The sequence below is a fragment of the Balaenoptera physalus genome (genome assembly GCF_965194825.1).
Source record: "Balaenoptera physalus genome assembly, chromosome: 14".
In the NCBI taxonomy this organism is placed as follows: Eukaryota; Metazoa; Chordata; class Mammalia; order Artiodactyla; family Balaenopteridae; genus Balaenoptera; species Balaenoptera physalus.
This window is the reverse complement of record NC_138893.1, coordinates 37,811,549-37,838,695: the sequence shown is the minus strand read 5'-3', so window position 1 is coordinate 37,838,695 and position 27,147 is coordinate 37,811,549. Positions and strand designations below refer to the sequence as shown.

General features: G+C 33.0%; 1 protein-coding gene across 11 annotated transcripts in view; it reads left to right on the top strand.

Annotated features, from left to right (window-relative positions):
• ATRNL1 (attractin like 1) overlaps positions 1 to 27,147 on the top strand; it is a 715,591-nt gene that overhangs the window by 134,797 nt on the left and 553,647 nt on the right. For all 11 annotated transcript variants that reach the window (XR_014253040.1, XR_014253041.1, XR_014253042.1 and 8 more), the window contains exons 11-17: positions 836 to 920; positions 2,216 to 2,424; positions 3,486 to 3,604; positions 7,861 to 7,993; positions 12,171 to 12,352; positions 20,943 to 21,156; positions 22,875 to 23,063. Coding sequence is in view for 8 of the 11 variants with exons in the window: in XM_082423366.1 (XP_082279492.1) it covers positions 836 to 920; positions 2,216 to 2,424; positions 3,486 to 3,604; positions 7,861 to 7,993; positions 12,171 to 12,352; positions 20,943 to 21,156; positions 22,875 to 23,063 (1,131 nt within the window). In the remaining 3 variants the exon portion in view is untranslated. The remainder of the gene's footprint in view (positions 1 to 835; positions 921 to 2,215; positions 2,425 to 3,485; positions 3,605 to 7,860; positions 7,994 to 12,170; positions 12,353 to 20,942; positions 21,157 to 22,874; positions 23,064 to 27,147) is intronic.

The window sequence follows — 27,147 nt, the reverse complement described above, 5'->3', positions numbered from 1 at the left end:
AAATGAAATAAATTTGTTTTAAACCTTGTTACATCTATGTGCTTGTATTAAATACCAAGGCCTGCTTTTAGATATGCCATGTCTAAGAGGATAAAATCTAAAACACTGTCCTGAGAATGTTTCTAGTCACTGTATACTGAATTATTTGACATCTCAAAATCTCTATTAATATATGTGTCGATTCTGAGGCTATATTTAAATGATAAACAGTTTTCTTTAATCATTTTTCTTTCCATAGTCTTTAGGTAGCTCATGAATTATTTAGGGTTTTTTTTTTTTTCAGTTTTTTCTATTTTTTGCAACTAAAGCTCTTCTCCTTTACATAAAATGAAAACTATTCCTTTGAAATATCGAATCATTAAACTGATTTAAATATTTTATTTTGATGATTCCATTTTTAGGCATTCTTTCATTGAGTATTATATATTCCATTTAATTTTGCATGCATGCATGTAAAATTTGATTTAGTGATTTAACTTTCTGATAGGTTTGCCCAATATTGACATTCATGAATTTTACTATATGATTCTTGGTTTATTTAATAAAATATGTCATTGAAATTACCCTCCAATATAAAGTTCATCTAATTATTTTCCTTTGATTTCTTTACTCTCATACATGTAAAATTATTTGTGAGAATTTTAGGCAGAAGTTATTTTTATTTAAGGAATAGTGCTAGTTGAGTAATGATACTAAATTGTAGGTCATGGAAAATTAATGAAAGGCTTCCTAATTTTAAGTATTGTATCTTTATTTGGCCAATGATTATTTTATAGTATTTGTCTTAAATAGTTCTTTTATTTCATTTTTTGTTTTGCTGTTTTCATTTTCCTAGCTTGTGATGAATGGAAAATATTACCGAAACCAAACCTTCATAGAGATGTCAACAGATTTGGACACTCTGCAGTTGTCATTAATGGGTAAAAGAAGCACGTTTATCAGTCATACTACCCACATATTTTGTTATTCTTTAAAAAAATTATTGTTTGTACTTAATGACATTGGATTTTATATATCCCTGTAATACCGCGGAATGAATTTTGCTTCATTAACCATATCCTTCATTTCTTTTTTGTTTAAATTCATTTAAGGGGCAGGGGAGTATCAAAGGAAAGGTGCTGAGATAGAACTTCAGATACTCTTTTAAAAAGTCATCCTGCCTTCTTTCCTTTTTCCAGAGATCAGATCATGAATGACTTCCTTAAAAAAGATCAGACTGAAGTGATAGAAAGGCTAGCCACATATTTCTTTTGAGGAGAGCAAGGGAAGTGAGAAGAATTAGATTCTCATTTTGGTTCTGTCATAACTGAATGTGTGACTTTTGACAAGTCTCTTAACCTCTCTGGCCTGTAAGACTGTTATATCCACTGGGAATTTGGACTGGATGATCATTAAGTTACCTTCATCCTTTAAGTTATTATGATTTTGCTATTTCTATAGCAAAAGTTCATTAATGTGGACTTGTGACAGTAAACAATATGCTAGATCATTCATTAGCTTAAAATTTGTAATTCATGATGACATTTTTCATAAGTTCATTTTATTACTACCTTATTCAAATTATATAAAAATTCTCCAACATAATACTAAAAGTAGTCAGAACTTAATCACAATGAAGCTGTGTAACTGATATCAGTTAGCTTTTGAAACTGAAATAAATGAAATTCAGAGCGTAAACATAAAACCTCTGGGCGTCTCTTGAAAACTGCATTTTGCTTGATTTTTATTTTACTTTTTTTAAATAATAAAAGATATTCTTGAAGCATTTTCTGATCTTTTCCATTTATTGTGTTAATATTTTTAGAAACAAAAATTAGGCTGTTTTGAGGGCATGTCAAATTTTTTGGCATTGGTAGTATTAATTAATTCAGTAATCATCTCGGCTTTTCAAATTGAAACTTTGAAAATCTTTTTGATAATTTTACTCTTGTTCTTTTTATTTTATAAGAGAATAGTAAAACACTATATGAAGAACTCTATTATCTAATTTCTAAATTCTTTGTATTCAAAAATTATAATTCTATATAGCATTTCTAAAGTGTCTAAAGTGTATCTTATTATAGTATATTCAGCTACTATATATTTCTAAAAAATTGTTTCCTAACTAGATAAGATAATGTAAAATGTGTATTTAAATTTATTTTTAAAACTAACACATTAGACAGAGACTTTTCATAATATTGTTTCATTAAAATTCTTATTTTGTCTCTAATAGGTCCATGTATATATTTGGAGGATTTTCTAGTGTACTCCTTAATGATATACTTGTATACAAGCCTCCAAATTGCAAGGCTTTCAGAGATGAAGAACTTTGTAAAAATGCTGGTCCAGGGATAAAATGTATTTGGAATAAAAATCACTGTGAATCTTGGGAGTCTGGGAATACTAATAATATTCTTAGAGCAAAGTGCCCTCTGAAAACAGGTAAAAATTTTTTTTCTTTCTTATATTTGGAACAAAGCTTCTCTGTTTGGCTAGAAATGGAAATGCATTCTGCTTGTAAGAATTACCTTAGTAGCTTTCAGAAATTAAAAACTCATAATCCTCTAATTAGGAATTCTAATGTTTGAATTTAGCAGTGATTAATGTTTGAATTTAGCAGTGATTAGTAATTTAATATCTTTATTAGCTATTTTTAGTTTTTTTTTGAATTCTGTATGTAATATTTATATATCAATTTGTATATGTAACATGGCCATATATATGAATTATTTTCATATGTAAGTAAAAAATGCTTTCAAATACACCCTTTCTAAGATATACTGTATGCTTCAAAGAAATAAAATGAAGTAATTTATTCTGCATTTGGTAGTTTTTTTCTTTCTGAATTATTGCCAAGGCAGACCATAAAGTTAAAAATTTTCTAGAATTTTGATGAGTTTTGTTATAATTTAATATTTCTTATAAAATATTGAATAAATAAATCAAACTTATGAATAATTACTAGTAAGTATTTATTTATGAAGAATGATTTGTATAAAAATTGTTCAATTTTCTTTAAATGAGTGGGGCTCTTATACATTTTTGGTGCTACAATTAACAAATCAAGTTTTGCTAATCTATAATAAGTCATGTCTCTAAATATCTTTATGAAGAATAATAAGCAATGAGTATTTGTTATAAAGTTTTCTTTTAGATATATAGTAATACATTTTGTTTAGTAAAATACCTCTAAATCTTTTTCTCCCTCCATAATGTGTAAATTTTAATTAATTAATTAATTTATTTATTTTAATGTGTAAATTTTAAATAGCTGTAGAATCCTGGTAGACTGAATAAAGATGAGTCTAGGAGGTATCTAAATCCCTTTAAATCCAATTAAATTACAAAATTGAGTTCATACTGAAGAACTTATTTTGATATTGATGGTTATATTTATGGTTTAAAAATGTCTTAGTGATTCTTAACAGACGTTAAAAATATGTGAATTAAAACGTGTGACATTTTCTTTTTCATCCTGATGTGTTCTCCCATTTGTATCACAGCTGCTTCTGATGACAGATGTTACAGATATGCAGATTGTGCCAGCTGTACTGCCAATACAAATGGGTGCCAGTGGTGCGATGACAAGAAATGCATTTCATCAAACAGTAACTGCAGTATGGTTAGTATTTATGGGTAAATGATGTTGTAGCTAACATGCTACTTGATAATCATTAGCTTACCATTTAGTAGCACTGTACAAAATAGCACTTTCCGTATCAAGATATTTAGAATAGGGAAGGGGGAAGGGCAAAATAGGGGTATGAGATTAAGAGATACAAACTACTATGTATAAAATTGATAAGCAACAAGGATATATTGTACAGCACAGGGAATTATAGCCATTGTTTTGTAATAATGTTAAATGGAGTATATAAACTTTAAAAATGTTGAATCACTATGTTGCACACCTGAAACTAATTCAATATGGTAAACCAACTATACTTCAAAAAAAAAAAAAGACATTTAGAAAATATGTAGGAAATCACCTACTTCTTGGTATGTTGTAAATTCAGCCTGTAGTTTCTTGCTCATATTTGTCAGTCTAGATTTCCATTTTGAATCCGGAAACTTTTACTTCTTTTCATAAATAAGGTTGGGAAAATCCTTTCAAAAATTTTTTTAAAAAAAAGACTGTAGCTATAAACACTATCTTCTGTGCTGATGAAAATGGAATTATATAAGGATTATATTATATAAGTAAGTCATTTCCGTGAGATTCTTGTCAGACGTGCATTAATAGTGGTGTGGTTTAGGTTTTGTTTATATACTTTGTGTGCAAGTTTAATCTGAAGTATTGACAGTGGTAGTTTTCCTTTTATCTGTCTTTAGATCTTTGGTTCTTTTAGGCAATATTGTCCCCTGGAGGGGCATTTGGCAATGTGTGTTTTTTGGGTTGTCACAACTGTGGGGCTGCTACTGGCATCTACTATGGAGAAAGCCAGGGATGCTGCTAAACATCGTACAGTGAATGAACAGCCCTCCCACAAAAAATAATTATCGGGCTCAAAATTTCACTAGTGATGAGGTTGAGAACCCTATTATAGATAAGAGTATTGAAAAAATTATAAAATTAATATTGATGATAGATTAAAATGGATTAAGAGCAGCAAAAATTAACCTTTTAAGTGGGTAGCATCAAAATGTCCCATATATTTTAGAAGATGTCAACAAGTTGAAGGAAAAAAAATTTAAAGTATTAACAATTATGTTTAGTAGGGTCAAAGATTCTCTTATTGGCGTATAGCTTAAATAACTAAATAGTGTGCATACAGATTTTCAACTAAATGCATATTATTTTTTCTTTTTTCTGAATTTTTATTAATCAAGAAAACTATCCACTTGTTTTCCAAGATACCAGGCAGAAGTAAAAGGTAAAGAAAAGGGAATTTGAAAACTAAGTAAAAAGTTTTTATTTTATCATCTAAAATTTTTCTTTAGTAACCAGTCATATTTCAAGATACTTAGTTATATGATTCTATTCTAAAATAATATTTAAAACTTAAAATGAAGGAAAATTTTGAATTATTGACTAATCAAATTGAACCCTTTTGTTTTCATACATATTGTGTTGGTGTATACTTTTTAGTGATATGAATTGCTGTAATGATAATAGATAATTTTATTTGAGTTTTAATGTTAATATGACATGACTCACTTTGAAAATTTGAATTACTTTTTTATATTTGCATAATATTCATCTAATGGGAGTTATATTAGTGAATAATGTGGAAGTAGGAGCTAAGTAAAACAAAATATAGGAATAAGGGACTGAAATGGAGAATGTTATTAGATAAAAATTGCAAGCAGATTTTACTTAAAGCTTTGTTCGGTAACTGAGTTAATTTGTGTTTAGACATTTACACTATATGAAAATACACATATCTCAAAAATTGTATTATGCACATTGTTATCAAGTGTTTATTTTTAAAAGTGGCCTTTTGCTTTACAGTTTATTTTTGATAATGATGTGTTAACAAGGAAAGTACTGGGTGAGATAGTATAAGTGAGCAGATGGTACTCACTTGTAATTTAGACTTTGATGTAATGTGTCTTTTGGACGGTTTTATCAGAATGTCTGATGATTAAGCTAAACCAAATGCTAATGGATACAGAAAGGTCTGAGATTTTAGTGTAAATGATGTCCACTGAGATTCTATTTCATTATTTAGTCATATTTACTGCAAGTTGCATATTTTATGCTCTAATAGCTCCAATAAACTTACTTCTTACAGATTTTCATTTTAAATTTACATCTAAATATATTAGGATGAAGATGAGTAGAGTAATGGTTATGCTTCATAGTCTGTTTACTAATGTGCATCTGGTTCATTAGGACAAAAAATGCCAGCCATGTTTCAAAGTAACAGTCAGCTTTCTTCCATCATTGAATAAATTGGCCCTGTGTGTGACTGAAATATAATTTCATCTATTGTACTGTTTCAGTATCAATACATGATTATACTGTTCTTTTTTTTTTTTTTAATAAATTTATTTTTGACTACAGTGGGTCTTCGTTGCTGTGCACGGGCTTTCTCTAGTTGCGGCGAGCAGTGGCTACTCTTTGTTGTGCTGCGTGTGCTTCTCATTGCAGTGGCTTCTCTTGTTGCAGAGCACGGGCTCTGGGTGCACGGGCTTCAGTAGTTGTGGCATGCAGGCTTATTAGTTGTGGCTCACGGGCTAAGAGCGCAGGCTCGGTAGTTGTGGTGCACGGGCTTAGTTGCTCCGTGGCATGTGGGATCTTCCTGGACCAGAGCTTGAACCTGTGTCCCCTGCATTGGCAGGAGGATTCTTAACCACTGTGCCACCAGGGAAGTCCCGATTATACTGTTCTTAATGAAGAGCAGTTGAGTTATTTGGATGATGACTCTGATGTTACCATTGTTATTCTAAAGATTGGCATTGAGCTGTTATTCTTTCTCTTATTCTAACATGTTGTTTAGCCATTCTCTTGTCTTTTTTATAGGTTATTTTATTTATCAGATGATTCAAGTAAATTTATTTTCAGTTAGTTGACAGATGTTTGGAACTATAATAATTGTATAGAATACTATTAAGATTTATATGCTATATGAGAACAAAAAGCTATGAATCAAAAAAACAACATTAAGAAAATTTGTATGTTCTTAATGAAAACGTGATGGTTGAATAAGAGTTGCAATGTAATTTGGGTTTTAAAAAAATGTATCTTCTGTGATTTTTTTAGGATGAATAAGATAAACATTAGTATCTATGTACTTTTCATCTGTGACCTTATAGTATATGCAATTTGCTCTAAAGAAATTAACATCTTTGAAATGGAGGTGACCGCAATGTATTTTATGTTGGAAAGTATAGTAGTTTATAAATAAATATTTGATGGGTGACATTTTAAAGTATGTATCTAAGAGGATAAAAATTGCTTCAACCATTTTTATATATGGGCGAGTTATAAGCAAATTTTAACTGTTAAGTTTTTTGATTGAAAAGAACTATTTAACACCCTTACATGAGAAAGCCTGAGGTAAGTATATCTGCCTACTGAAATATAAGGGGCCTCAGGGTGCAGCATGTGTTTTTTTCCTTTTTGTTTTTTTTCTCAAAAAAGAGTAACAGGAAGAGTTGAGCCCAAAATTTTAGAATTTGATTTTCATTATCATAGATGCTAAAAATATTACGTGAAATATTGAACCTTGGTATATGCAGGGAGCTCACACCAAAGTTCCTATGTTGCCTTTTTTTTCTTTTTTAACCTTTAACCTCTTAGAGCTGGAATTAGTTGAAATATGATAGTTGTATAATAGGACTGATCAAAATGTAACTTTTGCAGGTTCTTTTCAACCTCCATTAAGGAAATGTGACAGATGCATACAGGAGAAACATCAATTAACCAAAACCATTATTTAATGTCTGTAGAAGTAAAATTAGTTTGAGTTATTGAGAAAATAATTTATCTTTTTAGATTTTATTGGATTTTGATAAAGCATCTCTTTAAGTTTTCCTACTCATCATTTCTACTTCATTCCCAGGGGTCTGTATGATAGTTTTATTATGACTAGAATTCTTTCATGTGATCATTGAGAGAAATGACTTTGTGCATTGGCTTTATTTATTGAATTGGAAACCTGTTATCAAATTCAAAAGAATAGGTTTTCATTACACGGTTTCTGTTTCAAATTGTGTAATTTGCACGTTTTTCCAGTAAGCACACATTCTAATTCGAAGAACTTATGTTTAAATAAAGAAATGAGTAAGAGAAATTCTGATTCAGTACAACTGGATTTGGTGTTAGAAATCTGTATTGTAAAGCTCACCAGGTGACTTATATATACACTGAAGTTTAAGAGTCATTGCTGTACAAAAGTGAAAAATAACATGCTTTATCTTTTAATTTTCTAGTCTGTGAAAAACTATACCAAATGTCATGTGAGAAATGAGCAGATTTGTAACAAACTTACCAGCTGTAAAAGCTGTTCACTAAACTTGAATTGCCAGTGGGATCAGAGACAACAAGAGTGCCAGGCTTTACCAGGTAAAAATTTCAATTTGGTAAATGAGTTTTATAGTCCACAGATGAATGCCATTATAGTAAAGAACGTTTAGTAAGAACATTCCATTTTCTAAAATTAAATCAGTAGCAAATAAACAATAATATTGGAGTAATGATAGCAGTGTTTCTACAAGAAAAGTTTGTATATTCACTTCTAATTCTTTTAAGATGTTCAAGGTTTCTTGTATTTATTATGCTATTGACTTGATCAGAATACTGTTCAATTAAAAAATTATGTCTTAAAAACATAGAAAATAAAAAGTACTCAGACTAGTATCCAGATCTAGCAATGTTAACATTTTAGCATATTGGATTTATTTTTTAAGTGCCCTTTATTTTTTAAATTCCAGGAACTGTTTTTTACTGACTGCTTTTTTGTTACAAATTGAAACATTTATAATAATTGTTATATGATTTAATGAGAATCTAAGTTCTGCAAACCAGAGCAAAACTCATTTTATTTATTTTTTAAAAAATAATCAATCAATTAATTAATTAATTAGGTTGTGCCAGGTCTTAGTTGTGGCAGGCAGCCTCCTTAGTTGTGGCTCACCAGCTCCTTAGTTGCAGCATGTGTACTCCTTAGTTGCGGCTTGCCAGCTCCTTAGTTGTGGCATGTGAACTCTTAGTTGCGGCATGCATATGGGATCTAGTTCCCGGGCCCCCTGCATTGGAAGTGTGGGGTCTTAACAACTGTGCCACCAGGGAAGTCCCAAAACTCATTTTAAAAAGAAATTTCAATTTAATTTTTATAGCTAACACTCTTCTTAGTGGACCCTAAGTATTCTTTCTTTCGAATATGAAAGAGAAAATCAGAAAATCGAAAACTTGTATAGTTATTTAACCAGTTCCATTTTCTTGTTATACAGATAAGCTGAGACACACTGGTTATGTGACTTGCTTAAAAGTGCATGACTTGTAAATGGCAGAGGGGACTAGTAACTAGGAGTTCTATCTCTGTTCAGTTTTTTGCCTGTTTCTATACCATGATTTTTTTTTTTAATTCTTTCATAGAAAAATTTTCTGAACCTATGTAGTTCTAGAAAGTGTTGGAAAATTCCATCACAGGATTTAAGTCTTTCTTATATAAGTTCATGTAAGAAAATAAAAATTAGATTGCCTTTAAAAGTACCATTGAGGTTTTGGAATTTTCTCTATGTACTGACTTTTGAAGCTTTTAAATAGTGATATATGCATGTGTGTTCACTTTGAATAAATTAGAGAATATTAATGCAGTAGGCAGGATTTGAGAAGCATTAGTGATATGACACTAAACTTGAAAGTAATGATTTCTAAGTGTTAAAGTCTAAAAATAACATGTAGATCAGTAAAAATACTTATAAAGTCTCTTTAAAAAGACAAAGAAAATCCTAGACTAAAATAAGATTTGACTGAAAGAATATATATGTTTAAAGGAATATTACTCAATAAGAAGGGAATTCGATTACCAGTGGAACTTTAGAAAAATAATAGTGAAGTTATATTTGGTAGTACCCATCTATTCATTGCTTGGGAAAATATTTTGGTTTGGTATAAGGGTTCTACTTGACCAGGCTATTATTTTGGAGAATAATAAATACAATAAAATATTTCATTATGTACTAACTTACCTTGCCCTGTGTTCATATTTACTAAGAACCAGCTTGGTATATATATAGTTTGGTTTCCATTCAGCTTGTCTCAAGGAAGTGAATGCTCTAAATGGAGGGCCCAGCCTGTACAGCAGTTGCACTTTTCCACGAAAATTTGTGAATTGCATTTTTCCCATTGATCTCATATAAAATTGGCAATTTGGGGCTTCCCTGGTGGCGCAGTGGTTGAGAATCTGCCTGCCAATGCAGGGGACACGGGTTCGAGTCCTGGTCTGGGAAGATCCCACATGCCGCGGAGCAGCTAGACCCGTGAGCCACAACTACTGAGCCTGCGCGTCTGGAGCCTGTGCTCCGCAACAAGAGAGGCCGCGATAGTGAGAGGCCCCCACTTGCCGCAACTAGAGAAAGCCCTCGCACAGAAACGAAGACCTAATACAGCCAATAAATTAGAAAAAAAAAAAAAAAATTGGCAATTTGAATTTGTCTAACTAAACTTATTGAAAAAATTAACTGCTATCCTTTTAACTCTAAAGCTGAGTTGATGCCCAATGCTACAGAAGCCTAAAACATCAGAACATTTGGTTCAGGGCTATAATTTAGTTTAGCCTCAAAGGCCCATGCATTGTTTGCATTTGTATGATTTATCAACCAGGTATTTTTGATCTTATAAAAAAAGAGAGACAGCCAAAACTAATGTAAATCTTTCCTTGATTTAGTAAGGAAAGAAATAACCGAAATTTGACAAAAACTTTTGCACTCTTTCCTTAAAGTGATTTGTTACTTTAGATTTCAGAAGACAAGGAAGATTGCTGTATGTGTAGCCCGAAAATGAAAACAGACGTGTTTGAAGCAGTCTTATTAAATGACTCCAGTTTATTGAGGGGTTACTGTGACCCAAGCACTGTGTGTTATTCTCATTACCTAGTTTAACAGGACAGCAGTTATTAAAGAACCAGAGTACCCTGTAATACTAAGATATTATTTGCTTTTGTGATTCTCATTCTGTTATAGGTTTACTATGTAAATAGTTTTCCAAAGGCTACATAATATGTGATTCCAATAGATTGAATGTAGATGCAGATACGAGAATACAGTTATATTAAACCAATACTAAAGAGATTTGCAAAAATATTTATAAAACAATGCCACACTTTTCACTATTTTGTTTTTTTTGGAGACTATAATTAAAAAACTAAATATGCTATTTATTTTAAGTTGTTATATTTTCCCCCAACATTTTATTATGAAAAATTTCAAACATATAGAAAAACGGAAAGAATTGTAGAGAGGATACCCAAGACCCTCACCCTAGATTCTACGATGCACATTTTGCTCTGCTTTATTCCTGATCTCGCTGCCTATCCATGCCCTATTCATTTATCAACCCATCTCAATTTTTTGATGCCAGGGACCTGATTTGAATTGTTCCTAAGGAGAAAATTTGATGGTACATCTTCTTCAAGCCTATAATAGCATAAAGGGACAAGACATCCCAGAAACTGGAAAAGTGTGTTTGTAATAAAAATTTAAATTATAATTTTAAAATGAATAAGTATATTTTTAAAAGATCAGTTTTTATTTTTAATATGGTCAAACCCAATAGATATAAAATGCATAAGGGAAAAAATATGTGGAGTTCTCAATAATTTTTAAGAGTTAAAGGGGTCTTGAGACCAAAATATTTGAGAATTGCTGCTTTATAATAATTCCATAAAGATTGTATTAATGCATCCAAGACTGAAAGGGCAAGAGGCACTGATATATTTAGTGATGTGGAAGCTAAAATGTAGTGAAACTTCATAGATCGGTGTGTTAATAAAACACTGCAATGTTAATTAATGCACACTAGACCATAACTTTGTATTGTATTTATGAATCCATGTTTTATAAAATAGGCACTGTTTTAAGTTCAGTTTGGACCCTAAGGATAAACCAGTGTTACTGAGTGGTATGTTTAAACTTTCGAAAGACCTGAATGACTGCGTAAAAATAAATATTAGAAAGCAAAGCTTATAGCTTCTTTACTATACGTAAATGAAATGAGACTTCTCGCCCCACAGTTATAATTAAAGAATCAAAGAACCCAACTTATATCAAAATCGTACACCTGGGCTATGGAAATTAGATTTAGAGGACAATTAACTACACTTGTAGGATAACTTTGAAATTGCTTTTGTTATGTGCTGGTTATTTTTCTATTAAAGTGATCTTGTATTATATAAATTGCACTTTGGGACATAAGTGCAGTAGTGATTTTACTTGCTGAGAAACCATATGCCAGTACACTAGGTTTACACAGAAAACCTAACAGTCAACACATTTTAACAGATGTTATAGAGCCATAGCTTTTCTTATGTTTACGAATTAAAGAAAAAATTAGGATCTTCTTATTCTTCATCGAACTATTAGACAAATTTAGTTTAGTATGTTATAGTGATATATTTAAATTTTTATTGTTAAAGTTATTTAAACAAATACTGAAGTTGTATTTAGAATTCTGAAATAATTGAAAAATACACATGCTTTTTGGTAATCTAAAAATAAGATATAATTTTTTTTTTGACTAGCTCATCTTTGTGGAGAAGGATGGAATCATATTGGGGATGCTTGTCTTAGAATTAATTCCAGTAGAGAAAACTATGACAATGCAAAACTTTATTGCTATAATCTTAGTGGAAATCTTGCTTCATTAACAACCTCGAAAGAAGTAGAATTTGTACTGGATGAAATACAGAAGTATACGCAACAGGTAACAACTATACTTGTTTTTATTATGGAAATATGCTGATAATCCTGTAACCATTGGCAATGGTTCATTCTTTTTGTTTTTTAATACATTATTTTTACTAAATCGTCGAAGTAAAAGTAGAACTGATTTCTTTGGTAATAAAGTTTTCTAAATTACTCATCTCATGTTTTGCTCAGTAAACCATTGCATTATCTTACCAAGAAGACATCTCATATGAATAAATATACTTTAAATATACTTTAAAACTTGTGCATATAATTTAAGAATTTGTTTTGAAGTGTAATAATTTTGGGATGTCCCTTATAATTAGAACACTAGACCAACACATTGGCTATATTTGTATATATGTATCTTTGTGTGTGTGTTCTGTGGGTTAGGTTTTTGAATTATGCTATTTTCCTAGGTATAGATTTGCTTGAAATAATATACAAATAGTTAGCAGGACTTAAACCGATTTTTAAAGTACATGGGAGATTTGGAACATACAGCATTTGGGAACAGTTTCAATTTCCTAGAGAGTTGGTCCATAGAAAGTGGAATATTTCCTTGGAAATAATGTCAAATATCATTTTATAAGAAATTTTAAATAGGAATTCACAGTATTTTCTGTTCTTGGGATGTTAAAATACAGTCAACTCTTAAGAACAGATTAAGTTGGAGATTTGGAAATAATTTACTAAATATTGTTTTGAAATATCTTATTTAGATACTTACTTGAAATGTCTTGAGGACATTTTTAAAAATTGAGGTATAGTTGACATGTTGTTTCAGGTAGACAAAATAATGATTTGATATTTGTAATATTGTGATATGTATTGTTTTTGAATTTTTTTTAGGTTCCACATGTAAGTGAGATCATTTTCTTTCTCTGTCTGACTCATTTCACTTAGCATAATGCCCTCAAGAGCCATCCGTGTTGTCGCAAATGGCAAGATTTCAGTACCCTGTGATCTCAATTATGTGTTGAATTTAAAACAAAGAAACAAGCATACGCACGAAAAAACAAAAAAACAAGCTCAAAGATACAAAGAACAGATTGGTAGTTGTCAGAGGCAAGGGTGGAGGGTGGGCAAAATGGGTGAAGGGGGTCAAAAGGTACAGACTTACAGTTATAAAATAAACAAGCCATAGGGCTGTAATTCATGGCATGGTGACTATAGGTAATAATACTGTATTATGTATTTGAAAGGTGCTAAGAGAGTGGATCTTAAAAATCCTCATCACAAGAAAACTGTGTATGGTGACAGATGTTAAGTAGACTTATGTGATGATCATTCCATAATATATACAAATATTGAATCATTATTTTGTGTATCTGAAACTAATATAATGTTATATGTCAATTATACATCAATTAAAAAAAAGAAAAAATATAGTCAACTCTTAAGTTGTAGGAGATTTAGAAATAATTTACTAAATCTAATTTAAGATACCTTATTTAGTTCGTGTACATACTTGAAATATACTAAGATAATATAAACTGTCATAGCATCATTGAAGATTTTTGTATTTTGTGTCAAAATAAAATTAGAACTCAATATAGATGAGGTAAGTGATAAAGCTAAACAATAATAAATACCTCAGATCTGAGGTATGTACAAGATTTGGCCAATGTTTAAGATACATACACACACGTGGACACCCTGTGGTAAATAATCCACAAAGTGGTATGATTTCTATACAAATAATGGAGATATGGCTATAATTCAACTATTGCTTTGAAAACTATATTAGATCTCAACGACTTCTTTTGACCTTAGGTTATGGCTTTTATTGGACAAGGGTCTGTTGGTGCTACAGAACTCCACTCTGCAGTGCAGTGGATATGGTTTTGGCTTGAAAATTTTTCAGAGCAAAGATTACCAATTGCTTACTATTGAAACAGTTAAGTGATACTTCTTTGGTATAGCTGATTTTTAAGCAGCATCGAGGACAGCGTATCAAAATGATGGAGAGCATGCAGTCTGGACATACTGCTTATCTCCACAGCTTAGTAGCAAGTTAACCTCCCCAGCCTTTTGTTCCTCATCTGTAAACTGGGATAGTAATCATAGCTATATTATATGTTTATTGTGAGAAATAAATGAGGTATTGTATGTGAGGAGCATAGATAAATTTTATTTCTTAGTGTTTACTAAAGTTATCATCATTATTGTTTGCATTTTAAAGATTATTTTTGTATGTCTGTTTCCACTACTGCTATAACTACTATTTCCAAGAATCATTAATTAGATAATGAATTCTTAAGTAACTAAATGAATTTATTCAATGAATAGTTAATAATATTGATATTGACTGTAGAAAAATATTTGCCCCAGACTAGTGTTTTAGTTTTTCCACTTTACAAAGCCTTCCTCCACTCACCCCCACTAATTATACTAGGACCTTTTCCTTCTTAAGATCATTTCTGATTTATGCTAAAGAATAGGAATATATGTTAGTGATTTTCCTTTTGCTAATAACAGGGGAATAAGCATCTGATTTTTAAAAAGTGATATAAGAACAGTTTTGTATAAATGTTAAAAAATTAGAGGGACTTAAACACATACTCTTTTGAAATGTTTGTATGAACATTCAGTTATTACTGCCTGCCATAATTTTTGTGGTGGTATTAGTGTGTGTATTTCTCATGAGTATCGATACAGATAATTTAATTTCTAATGCCATTTTATATCTGTAGAGTCAAAGCCCTCCCCCCATTAATAAAATTGATAAATTTATTATACCCCCAGTTTTTATAAATATTCAAAAATTTTACATGGATATCACATTGTGATACTTGTCTGTCAAACATTTGTTATATGCTTGATATTAATAGGGTAAAGAAAAACTATAATAATTAAATTTGTATGAAAAATTGATCTGTAAAACGACTTTTGTGTGAACTGAAGCTATATTTCTGGGAAGGATGGGCTAATCTTCATTCATTTAGTACAAATTTATTGAGCACCTTCATTGTACTTGGCAGTCTACTGTTTGCTGAGAATATAGAGATCAAAAACAATCACTGTTGTTAAAGAGCTTATGGGGGAGAAATACAAACACAGTTATACCAAAGTGTGATAATTGCAATGATAGATGCACACAGGGTGATGTATGAAGATAGAGGATGGATACCTGACCAGTAACGTGGACTTAAGGAGTTTCCTAGAGTAATGCTGTAATTAATTATTGCAGGACCTCGAGTTGGCCAGCGCATGAAGATATTTGTAAGGAGGTCAGAGAAGTGCCTCTGTTTTTTCTCTTAATTTGCTTTGTTTGAGAGCTACCAGCCTTATGGTTGAGGATAAGATGCAAGTGGTGTCATCTAGGAGAGATCTATTGATTTTTAAAAAATATTTTAGAAAATATTGACAGGGTATTACTTATAAAGTTTTATTTTTAGTCATATGGAGCATACAACATAATTTAAGATCTATTTGTATTCTTGTACTACCAAGAGCTTCATTTCTTTAATTACAAAATTGAGGTTCAATTATCATTGAACATTTGGAAATTAGTTCTACTGAATATGTATAACTTATAAAGAGCGTCTTATTGGTAGATCCACATTCTTTGAGTTTTAGAAAGTACTAGTGTTTGGCATTCGAGCTCTATTGCTTTCTTCCTTGTTTAAAATATATTATTTTTAGTTTCTACATTTTAACCTTGAAATATGCTATTTTAGAAGTATCATATTTCAAGATTTCTTATGTAAGTTGCTCATTTTTTCTTGCTTATGATTATACAGTAGGTCCTTATTAGTTATCTATTTTATATATAGTAGTGTGTATATGCTTAAGATTATAAATCATAAAGATTAGACCAACAATTATTTCGGATGTATGATGGACTTAGATTCAGTAGTTTGTGGTATAGCCTGCCCTGTAAATGAAGAATGTTTTATTTCATTAGAAATATGAGCTTTAGCAAAATTTCAAAGGTAGAATTTTCTGCAAGGTGACATTCCGCTAAGCTTATCTTTGTATAAAATGAATTATATCCTGAGTCATTGCAGTTGTATAAACTTAAGGTAACCCTTCTGTAGCAAATAAAGATTGACAAATTCATGCACTTTAAATAGGTATCCTGGATCAAATGATCATTTACTTATCGGAAATGGCTAATGAAATGTTGCAATGATTTATGGTGTGCTGCAGTAAATTTTCATAATATAGTAATTTATCTTTCATTTTTCAACTGCCTGTCCAGTTCATTTACTGCGTAATAGTTACTTTAAATGTTTTATCAACTGCTTATTTTTCTGTTCCTCTCCTCTTCCTTGCAGATTCTTACCATGATGATTTAGAGAATAATATTTCATGTTAAATGACTTGGTTTTACTATAGATAGTTTGGAAATACAGGCGGAGTTGCTTTAATGTGAAGCACAGTCATTAATCTGAAATAGCTATGTTGGATTGATTCCTGCTGTTATTATCAAGAACTATAAAAATGCTATAGCTTTTTTGTTATCAAAATATCTTTGAGAATAAGTATGAAATATATGATGATCACAAGGCAAAGCAGCATGTGTGTTTTTATAATTAGAAACATTATTTATTAAGCACTATCTCTGTCTCAGGAATTGGATGTTGGAAAATAAGCATCTCTGTTCTAATGGCCTTGCTTAGCAAAATTTGTTGACTACCTATTATGTGTACAGTACTCTACTAGGTGATGCGAGATCTACTGTTATAATGAATATTCATAATACTTTAATTTCATTTAAGAAATATTTGTTGAGTATTTTCTGTGTGAAAATTGTTATATTTATATACTATAAATTTCTAGGTCTACGGGTTCTTTATAAGCTCTCTAGGACCATTTGTACAACATATTTAGAATAAATACTGGACTTATATATCTTATTTCTATATTGTTAAAGACTCAGGTGGAGGGACATATTTTTCTCTATCCTGACAGTCAGTAATGTAAAAAAAAAAGATGATGTGGAGTTTTGAAACTACTTCACATTATAATATTATTAGCTTGGTAACTGAGAACATCAATTATTAGTATGTATATTTAAGGTAGAAATGTTTAGGAATGATATCAGCAAGGTGGTAGAATGGGAGTTTGCAGCACTCATCCCTCACAGAAACATTGATTTGAACAATCATCCATATACAAAATACCTTTACAAAAGCTAAGGAGTCCAGGTAAGAGATTATAGCACCGGGTTGGGGGCGGTGGGGGGAACACAGAAATAAGACAACACTCATTGAAGATGGTAGAAAGGACAGTTTCACATTACCTGCATCATCCTTCCCCTAAGCCGGCACCGTACAGGAAGCACGGTGAGAAAGGGTGAGAAATACCCTCTGCAAAGGGGAAGGAGAATGAAATGAGCACCGATTTTGCTTTGGACCCTACTTCCAGGCCTGCTCTGGTGAACCCCGGTGCCTGGATGATCCCTGTGGACCCAGGCGCCAGGCGCATCCCACTGCCACACTGGCTGCTGTGGCCTCAGGCTGCAGACTGGCACCCGCAGACTCAGCCTCCAGGCTAGTCCCCCATATGCCTAGGCTACAGGAGACCTAGGATCCACACCCTCCCCATTAGACCCCAGCACTGGGCTGGCCTCTGGAGACCTAGGGTCAGGCTCATCCCAGTGGACTCAGGCTTCAGGCCCTCCCCTATGATCCCAGGTACCAGGCCCACCCCCATGGACCCAGGCGTCAGACCTACCCCAAAGACTCAGGACCAGGCCTGCCCCAGTGGACCCTGGTACCAGGCTAGCCCCTGCAGCCTCATGACCATACTTGTTGGCCCAGGTGCCCGGCTTGCCCCAGCACCAGTCCATAGGATTCAGGCTCATGGCCTGATCCAGTGCCAGGTAAGCCCTGTGGATCCATGCTCCTGGGTGGCTCCCACAGTTCCAGGCTCCAAACTGGCCCATGGACCAGGCTGCAGGCCTGCCACTGTGGACCCGGTTCCAGGCTCACCACTTTGTACTCAGTTACCAGTCCTACCCCGGTGGATCCTTGTGCCAGACTGGCCCTTCAGACCTAGGATCCAGGCCTGCACCCACAGACTCAGGCCCCAGGCTTGACCTCATGGAAAAGAGAAAGCGGCAGAAAGCTCATTTAAAGAAATAATTACAGGAAATTTCCCAAATATGGAGAGGGAAAAGAACATCCAGACCCATAAATCCCAAAGAACCTCGAATAGATTAAACGTAAAGAGACTTTCACCAAGACACATTATAATAGCCCCAAATACATCCAAGCATTTATGATCAATTGATGTTTGACAGAGGTGCCAAGAACACACGATGGGGAAAGGACAATCTCTTCAATGAATAATGCTGGATATCCTTATGCAGAAGAATGGAAGTAGATCCTTATCTCACACCATATAAAAAAATCAATTCAAAATGGATTAAAGACTTACACATTAAGACTCGAAACTGTAAAACTACAAGAGGAAAACATGAGGAAAAATATCGACATTGGTCAGGGCAATGATTTTTTGGATGTGACACTAAAAGCACAGACAACAAGAGCAAATATAGATAAATGAGATTGTGTCAAACTAGTAAGATTCTGCATAGCAAAGGAGATAATCAAGAGTGAAGAGACAGGGCTTCCCTGGTGGCACAGTGGTTAAGAATCCACCTGCCAATGCAGGGGACACGGGTTCGAGCCCTGGTCCGGGAAGATCCCACATGCCACGGAGCAACTAAGCCCATGCACCACAACTACTGAGCCTGCACTCTAGAGCCCATGAGCCACAACTACTGAGCTCACATACCACAACTACTGAAGCCCGCATGCCTAGAGTCCATGCTCTGCAGCAAGAGAAGCCACCGCAATGAGAAGCCCGCACACTGCAACGAAGAGTAGCCCCTGCTTGCTGCAACTAGAGAAAGCCTGCTCACAGCAATGAAGACCCAACATAGCCAAAAATAAACTAAAAAAAAAAAATAAAAGAGTGAAGAGACAACCTATGGAATGGGAGAGAATGTTTGTAAACCATACATCTAATAAAGATTTAATGTCCAAAATATATAAAGAACTCAAAACAATTCAACAGAAAATAAATAACCCAGTTAAAAAATGGGCAAAGGACATAGATATTTTTCAAAGAAGACATAAAAATGGCCAGCCAGATATATGATAAGCTCAACAGCAGTAATCATCAGAAAAATGCAAATCAAAACCAATTGAGATATCACCTCACACCTGTTAGAATGGCTGTTATCAAAAAGATAAGAGGTAACATATATTGGCAAAGATGAGGAGAACAGGAACTCTTGTATACTGTTGGTGGGAATGTAAGCAGTATAGTCAATTTGGAAAATGATATGGAGTTTCCTCCAAAAATGAAAACTATCATATGACCCAGCAGTCCCATGTCTAGGTATATATCCAAAGGAAATGAAGTCAGTATCTTGAAGAGATATCTGCACTTCCATGTTCATTGCAGCATTATTCACAATAGCCAAGCTAGGGACACAACTTAAGTGTCCATCAATGGATACATGGATGTATAAAGAAATATGATATATATACATATGGGTATGTTAATTAGCTTGATTGTGGTAATCATTTCATAATGTGTACACATACCAAAAAAAAATCATACACCTTATATAGGTATAATTTTCATTTGTCAGTTATACCTCAAGAAAGCTAGAAAAAATGAAAAATAAAATCTCAAAAAGAAAAGCATAACTCTAAAGCAGAAACAAGGAAAGAAAAAGAGGTGTTCATAATCTAAAAAATTTTGTAAAGAGAGTACCTTGGACCAAGAATATATCATTATTTTTTCAGTCTCATTAGAATAACGTATTTTAAAATTGAGTAATGATTAAACTAAGGTATATAAATACAGCATATATTTTGTTTTTAAGCTACTTTTGAAATATTATTGAGAGCACTAAGAAAGTTTAGTTTGATGGCATTTGTCAACCTCTGTTAATTAAATTTAGGCATCAGGGTCAAAGATTTATTAGTTTTCTTGATCTCTTTAATAATGAAAGTAGATGACATTAATTTATCTAAAACTGCGCTAAAGCCCTTCCTTGTGTACTAGTAGAGGTCTGAACTAGGAGAGAGGCCCTTCTTCTTCCTAGTCCTTTGTGAACCTGTTGTGAAGTCTTCACTCAGCCTTTATATACTGTTCATTGATTTTGTTTTCTATTTTCTCACAGTGCATATAATGTCAATTTAGCTTTAGATTCTTAACTCCACAACTGATTAGATTGGTAGTAACAGTAGTAATAGTAGCTGCAGCAGAAGTAGCAGTAATAGTAGCAGCAACACAATATGTTAAGTTTTTTTAATGATCTTCCCTCATAAGATAGGTATTTATATCAGATATCACCATTTTATAGAAGAGGAAACTGAGGTTCACGAGGGCTAAAGAAATGACCCCAGTCATGTCACTAAACACAAATATGTTTTAAACATAGTGTTCTATTATACATCATTCTCCAAGATGTGCTGGAATTGTTAATTATCCTTAGGTACTCGAAGTCCTTAGAAAGGCAGTTCTATATATTTTCAAATGTAATTTTTAATGATAATGAACTGTTTGCTAAGGAATATGATGCAGGATTTTTACATCTCACTTTTTAAAAATGTCCGTTTTGCTATTGTTTACAGAAAGTATCACCTTGGGTAGGCTTACGCAAGATCAATATATCCTACTGGGGATGGGAAGACATGTCGCCATTTACAAACACAACACTACAGTGGCTTCCTGGTGAACCCAATGATTCTGGGTTCTGTGCGTATCTAGAAAGGGCAGCAGTGGCAGGCTTAAAAGCTAATCCTTGTACCTCTATGGCAGATGGTCTTGTCTGTGAAAAACCTGTTGGTAAGTAGTCCAGTAAACTAGTATTCTTTAAAAATATGTTTTTAACCCTTCTTCCCACTACCCTCTTCCATGGTGTGATGCTATGTAGGCCTGAAGTAACTTTCACCATCTTTTTATGATGCTGATTTCAATGTATATTTTATCTTTATTCACATTCCTCACTTACTATTAGTGACCTCAGCCTTAACTTATGAAAATATCAAAATTGTATTGTTTTATACAATCTTTAGTTCTTGGTTAAAATAGTGAGATTATGAACATATGGTTGTAGTTACAGTATAGTAATAATCTGTTCTTAATATTTTAATGTGTTTTACTTTCATAATAATAGTCTTTGTAAGAAAGATTTATCATTAAGATGAACAACTAATTTAGAATCATTTTAATCTTACAGATCTTTTATTTCAGTTGGCAAATGAAGAGAAACATTGCTGTTCCATCTTTTGAAATGGGTTTTTGTTAAGTGAGAAAGGAATATTGAGTTCTTTTCTCTTTTTTTGAATACTATATTTTGTATTGCAGAAGAATATACGTAACATAAAATTTATAATTTTAACCATTTTTCCCTTCAGTGTTTTTGAGATATAATTGACTTTTTAAAACATTTTTTAAGTATAGAGTTCACTGTCATTAAGTATATCCACATTGTTGTTAATCTATCAACACTATCCATCTCCAGAACTTTTTCATCTTCCCAAACTGAAACTCCATATCCATTACACAAAAACTCCCCACTCATCCCTCCTCCAGCCCCTGACACCCACCTTCTACTTCCTGTCTCTATGAGTTTGACTGCTCTAAGCATCTCATATAAGTGGAATCATAAGGTGTTTGTCCATTTTGTGACTGGCTTATTTCTCTTAGCATAATGTCTTCAAAGTTCACCCATGTTGTAACATATGTCAGAATTTCATTCCTGTTTAAACATGAATAATTATCCATTGTATGTATATACCACGTTTTGTTTATCCATTCATATCTTGGTGGACACTTGTTGCTTCCACCTACTGACTATTGTGAATAATGATGCTATGAACATGGTTGTACAAATATCTGTTCCAGTTCCTGCTTTCATGTCTTTTGGGTATGTAGCCAGAAGTGGAATTGCTGTATCATATGGTAATTCCGTGTTTAATTTTTTGAGGAATTGCCATACTGTTTGCTATGGAAGCTTCACCATTTTAACATTCCCACAAGTAGCGTACAGGCTTCCAATTTCTCCACATCCTTGCCAACATTTAAAAAAATAATCATCCTAATGGGTGTGATAAATATTATATTTTATATAAAAATTTTATAGTAAATTGTTTTATTTTTATTGTTTGTTGCTTTGATAAGGCATGGAATGTTTATAGAATTATGGCTAGATAGAAAAGTAAATAATGTTAGTGTACATAATATTTAGCCAAAAGATAGAAAAACCTAGGTCATGTATTACATTTCTATTTAAAAAATTTTAAATTATACAATTTTATGTACTTTGTAAATGATTAAAAATTTCCAAGGTATTATAAATTTCAAATTAGATAATAAATTTAAGAAGTATTGACATGTCATCTTCATTCTCATTTACCTTATCATACAATTTTTACTCTAATTTTTACCCCACACTTGGCTTAATTGAAACATTCCGTAAACAACAAAATGAACGAAACTCATATACTTGTGTTAGAAAGCAGTTAACAAATAAAATAATTATATTTGCTGATTTATTCCAGTTAGTCCAAATCAAAATGCAAGACCTTGCAAAAAGCCATGCTCTTTAAGGACATCGTGTTCCAACTGTACCAGCAACGGCATGGAGTGTATGTGGTGCAGCAGCACGAAGCGATGCGTTGACTCGAATGCTTACATAATCTCTTTTCCATATGGACAGTGTCTGGAGTGGCAGACTGCCACCTGCTCTCGTAAGTATTTCTCTAGAGTCCCTTTTTGTTTAACTGCAACATAAATCACTTTTCTGTGATGGACAGAGAAATTGAACATTTGCGGAAGTTTAAAAAAATGAGAAAAAATATTGTCACTAGTTACAATTAAAAATTGCTAGTTACAAGTAAAAGCTAGTTTTAAAACCTCTTAATGCTGTAAGCCCCTGATTTACATCATACCATCATTTTGAATTCCCCTAAGTATATTACCCTACTATGAGCATTTTGCCACATTTGTGTTCCCCTGAATTCTGAGCGTGTGTTGAAGACAGAGTAACACTTCAGAAGGATCTCATTGCTTTGTTGTGCTTCTTTAGTGTCCTTTAATCTAGCACAGTTCCTGTGTCGTCTTTTTTATAACTGTGATTTTTTTTTTTTTTTAAAGAATCTACACCAGTTGTTTTGTAGGTTTCCCAACTTGGATTTGTCTAATTGTTTCCTCATGATTAGATTCAAGTTAAGTAATTTTTGGCAAGGATATATCGGTGGTGGTATATTTGCTACAAATGCAAGATGTATAATCTTGGCGTCACATGGGGAGTTGTGTCACCAGGCCAATACTGAACTTACTGTGGGTTGTGCTTCGGGGGAAGACCCTGCCCCTTGCTGGTCTCATGTTTTATAAGGATATAGAATGAGGAAGCACCTGACAGTCTGTGTTACTGGGTCCTGTGTAGTTATGAGGCAACATGGTCATCCAGTTATAAGCCCTTCTTGCTCAGATGAGTGCCCTCATTTAGAGGCAGCTGCTTAAGCCAATACAGATGGAGACTCACTGTCTCTTCCAGACCTTACATTACTCCCAGGGAGGATGTTTCCTTCCCCTAGGGACCCAACCAAATCCATATTTGTTCCATATTGGGCACCAGTGTTGCTTGAAGAGCTGGGACAAAGTGGTAATTGCCACAGTGTAGGCTAGAACTTGCAGGCTGTAGCTGTTGTGTGCATTTATTCTTTCAGGCTCTTGGCGTCAAGTGGAGAGGTGTTCCTGGGATGGGTATGGCTCGACCTGTTATGGGTTGAGCTCCCTGTTGCTATCCCATTTTAGGAATTTTGGTAAAGAATGGGGACGTACGTGATCAAGTGTGTGACAAGGGGGTGTTGCAGGCATAAAATGGTCTTGCTAGCACAGAAAACGTCTTATAACTAGGAGCCAGCTGCCGAGGAAGGTTGAAATACCAGTCCTGGAGACTTGTGGGGAGTTGAGACATTGCTCAGCTTCTCCTGCCTTGATTGTTGTGTTTGTTTCACAAAAGATTATATATGTATGACCCATTTAGATAAAGTTGAAAATACGCAAAACTATGCTATATTGTTTAGGAATGAATTTTTTAGGTAGAACTGTAGGGTAAGGTAAAAAGTTATTCTTATAAATGTCAGATAGAGGATGCTGCTGGAAAAGATTAGGGGTGCTGATTAGGAAAAGGGTACAAAGGAGGCAATGTTCTGCTTCTAGGCTGCATGCAGGTACAGAGTATTCATTTAAAATAATTTATTAGTATCACATTTTTCTTTATGTACGTCTATGTATGTGTGTTATATTTCACAATGCAAAAAGGCTAAAAGGTAGGGAAAAAGGAACTTGGAAAGTCTCCAAGCTCTTAAACTTTTAAGAACTTTCTAAAAATTATTTAGAGTTAAGTCTAAGTTGTCTTCTCCATTCACAAATCTTTCTTATATTCCATTCTTTTCATTTGTTCATCTTCTGGAAAATAGTCTTCAGTAATTCTTTTGAAATAAATTTGTGGCTAGTAAACTTTTTGAGTCTTTGCATGTCTAAAAGTGCATTTTTCATGTTCACTTGAACAATAAAATGCCTGGGTGTGGAGTTCTAAATAAATTGTTTCTTTAGAAGGTCTAGCATTCAGTGTTGTGGATAAGAATTTTCATGCCAATCTAATTTTCATTCTTTTGTGGGACATCTTTTTTTTTCCTTTCTTTGAGAGCTTTTAAGACTATTCTCTTTATCCTTGGCATTCAAAATTTTGCAGTTTATTTGAATTCAGTTTTACAGTAGTTGATGTGGATTTCAAAAATGGATTCTCATTTGCTCTTAATCTGGAGAGTAGTTTTCTTTCATCTGCTAAAAATGTTCCTTAATGTCAAATTATTTGTTTTCTTCTATTTACTCTTATTGGAAATCTTAAAATAGTCATTGGAATTTTTGGATATATATCAATATCTCTTGTTTTTGCCTTTTTTTATTGGAGTATAGTTGATTTACAATATTGTGTTAGTTTCAGGTATATAGCAAAGTGATTCAGTTATATATATATACATATATATATTATTTTTTCATATTATTTTCCATTATATGTTATTATAAGATATTGAATATAGTTCCCTGTGCTGTATAGTAAATCCTTGTTGCTAATCTATTTTATGTATAGTAGTTTGTATCTGTTAATCCCATACTCCTAATTTATTCCCCCCCACCCCCTCCTTTCCTCTTTGGTAACTGTAAGTTTGTTTTCTATGTCTGTGATTCTGTTTTGTATATAGATTCGTTTTTTTTAGATTCTACATATAAGTGATATCCTATAATATTTGTCTTTCTCTGTCTGACTTAATATGATAATCTCTAGGTCCATCCATGTTGCTGCATATGGCAATATTTCATTCTTTTTTTATGACACCACATCTTCTTAAGCCAGTCATCCAGTCGTCTCTTTATGGGCACTTGGGTTTTTTCCATGTCTTAGCTATTGTAAATAGTGTTGCTATGAACATTGGGATGCATGCATGTATCTTTTCAAATTAGTATTTTTGTCTTTTCTGGATATATGCCCAGGAGTGGGATTGCTGGATCATATGGTAGCTCTGTTTTTAGTTTTTAAGGAACCTCCATACTGTTTTCCATAGTGGCTGCACCAATTTACATTCCCATCAACAGTGTAGGAGGGTTTCCTTTTCTCCACTCCCTCTCCAGCATTTATTATTTGTAGACTTTTTGATGATAACCTTTCTGACCGGTGTGAGGTAATACCTCATTGTGGCTTTGATTTGCATTTCTCTGATGATTAGTGATGTTGAGCATCTTTTCATGTGCCTTTTGGCCAACTCTGTGTCTTCTTTGGAGAGATGTCTATTTAGGTCTTATGCCCATTTTTTGATTGGGTTGTTTGTTTTTTTGTTATTGAGTTGTATGAGTTGTCTGTGTATTTTAGGTATTAACCCCTTGTTGGTCACATTGTTTGCACATATTTTCTCCCATTCCATAGGTTGTCTTTTCATTTTGTTGATGATTCCTTTGCTGGGCAAAAGCTTTTAAGTTTGACTAGGTCCCATTTGTTTATTTTTGCTTTTAATTCTTTTGCGTTGGGGGACTGACCTAAGAAAACATTGATATGATTTATGTCAGAGAATGTTTTGCCTATGTTCTCTTCTAGAAGTTTTATGGTGTCATGTTTATCTTTAGGCTTTTAAACCATTTTGAGTTTATTTTTATATATGGTGTGAGGGATTTTTCTGATTTCGTGGATTTACATGTAGCTGTTCAGCTTTCCCAGCACCACTTGTTGAAGGGACTGCCTTTTCTCCATTGTGTATTCTTGACTCCTTTGTCGTAGATTAATTGGCTGTAGGTGTGTGAGTTTATTTCTGGGCTCTCTATTCTGTTCCATTGATGCATATGTCTGTTTTTGTGCCAGTACCACGCTGTTTTGATTACTGTAGCTTTGTAATATTGTCTGAAGTCTGAGAAGGTCGTGCTTCCAGCTTTGTTCTTTTTCCTCAGGATTGCTTTGGCAATTCTGGATCTTTTGTGGTTTGATATAAATTTTAAGGTTATTTGTTCTAGTTCTGTTAAAAATGCCATGCATATTTTGATAAGGATTGCATTAAATCTATAGATTGGTTTGGGTGGTATGGCCATTTTAACAATATTAATTCTTACAATCTAAGAGCATGGGATATCTTTTCATTTCTTTGAATCATCTTCAGTTTCCTTTATCAGTGTTCTATAGTTTTCAGTGTATAGGTCTTTCACCTCCTTGGTTAAGTTTATTCCTAGGTATTTTAGTTTTTTGATGCGATTTTAAACAAGATTGTTTTTTCACTTTCA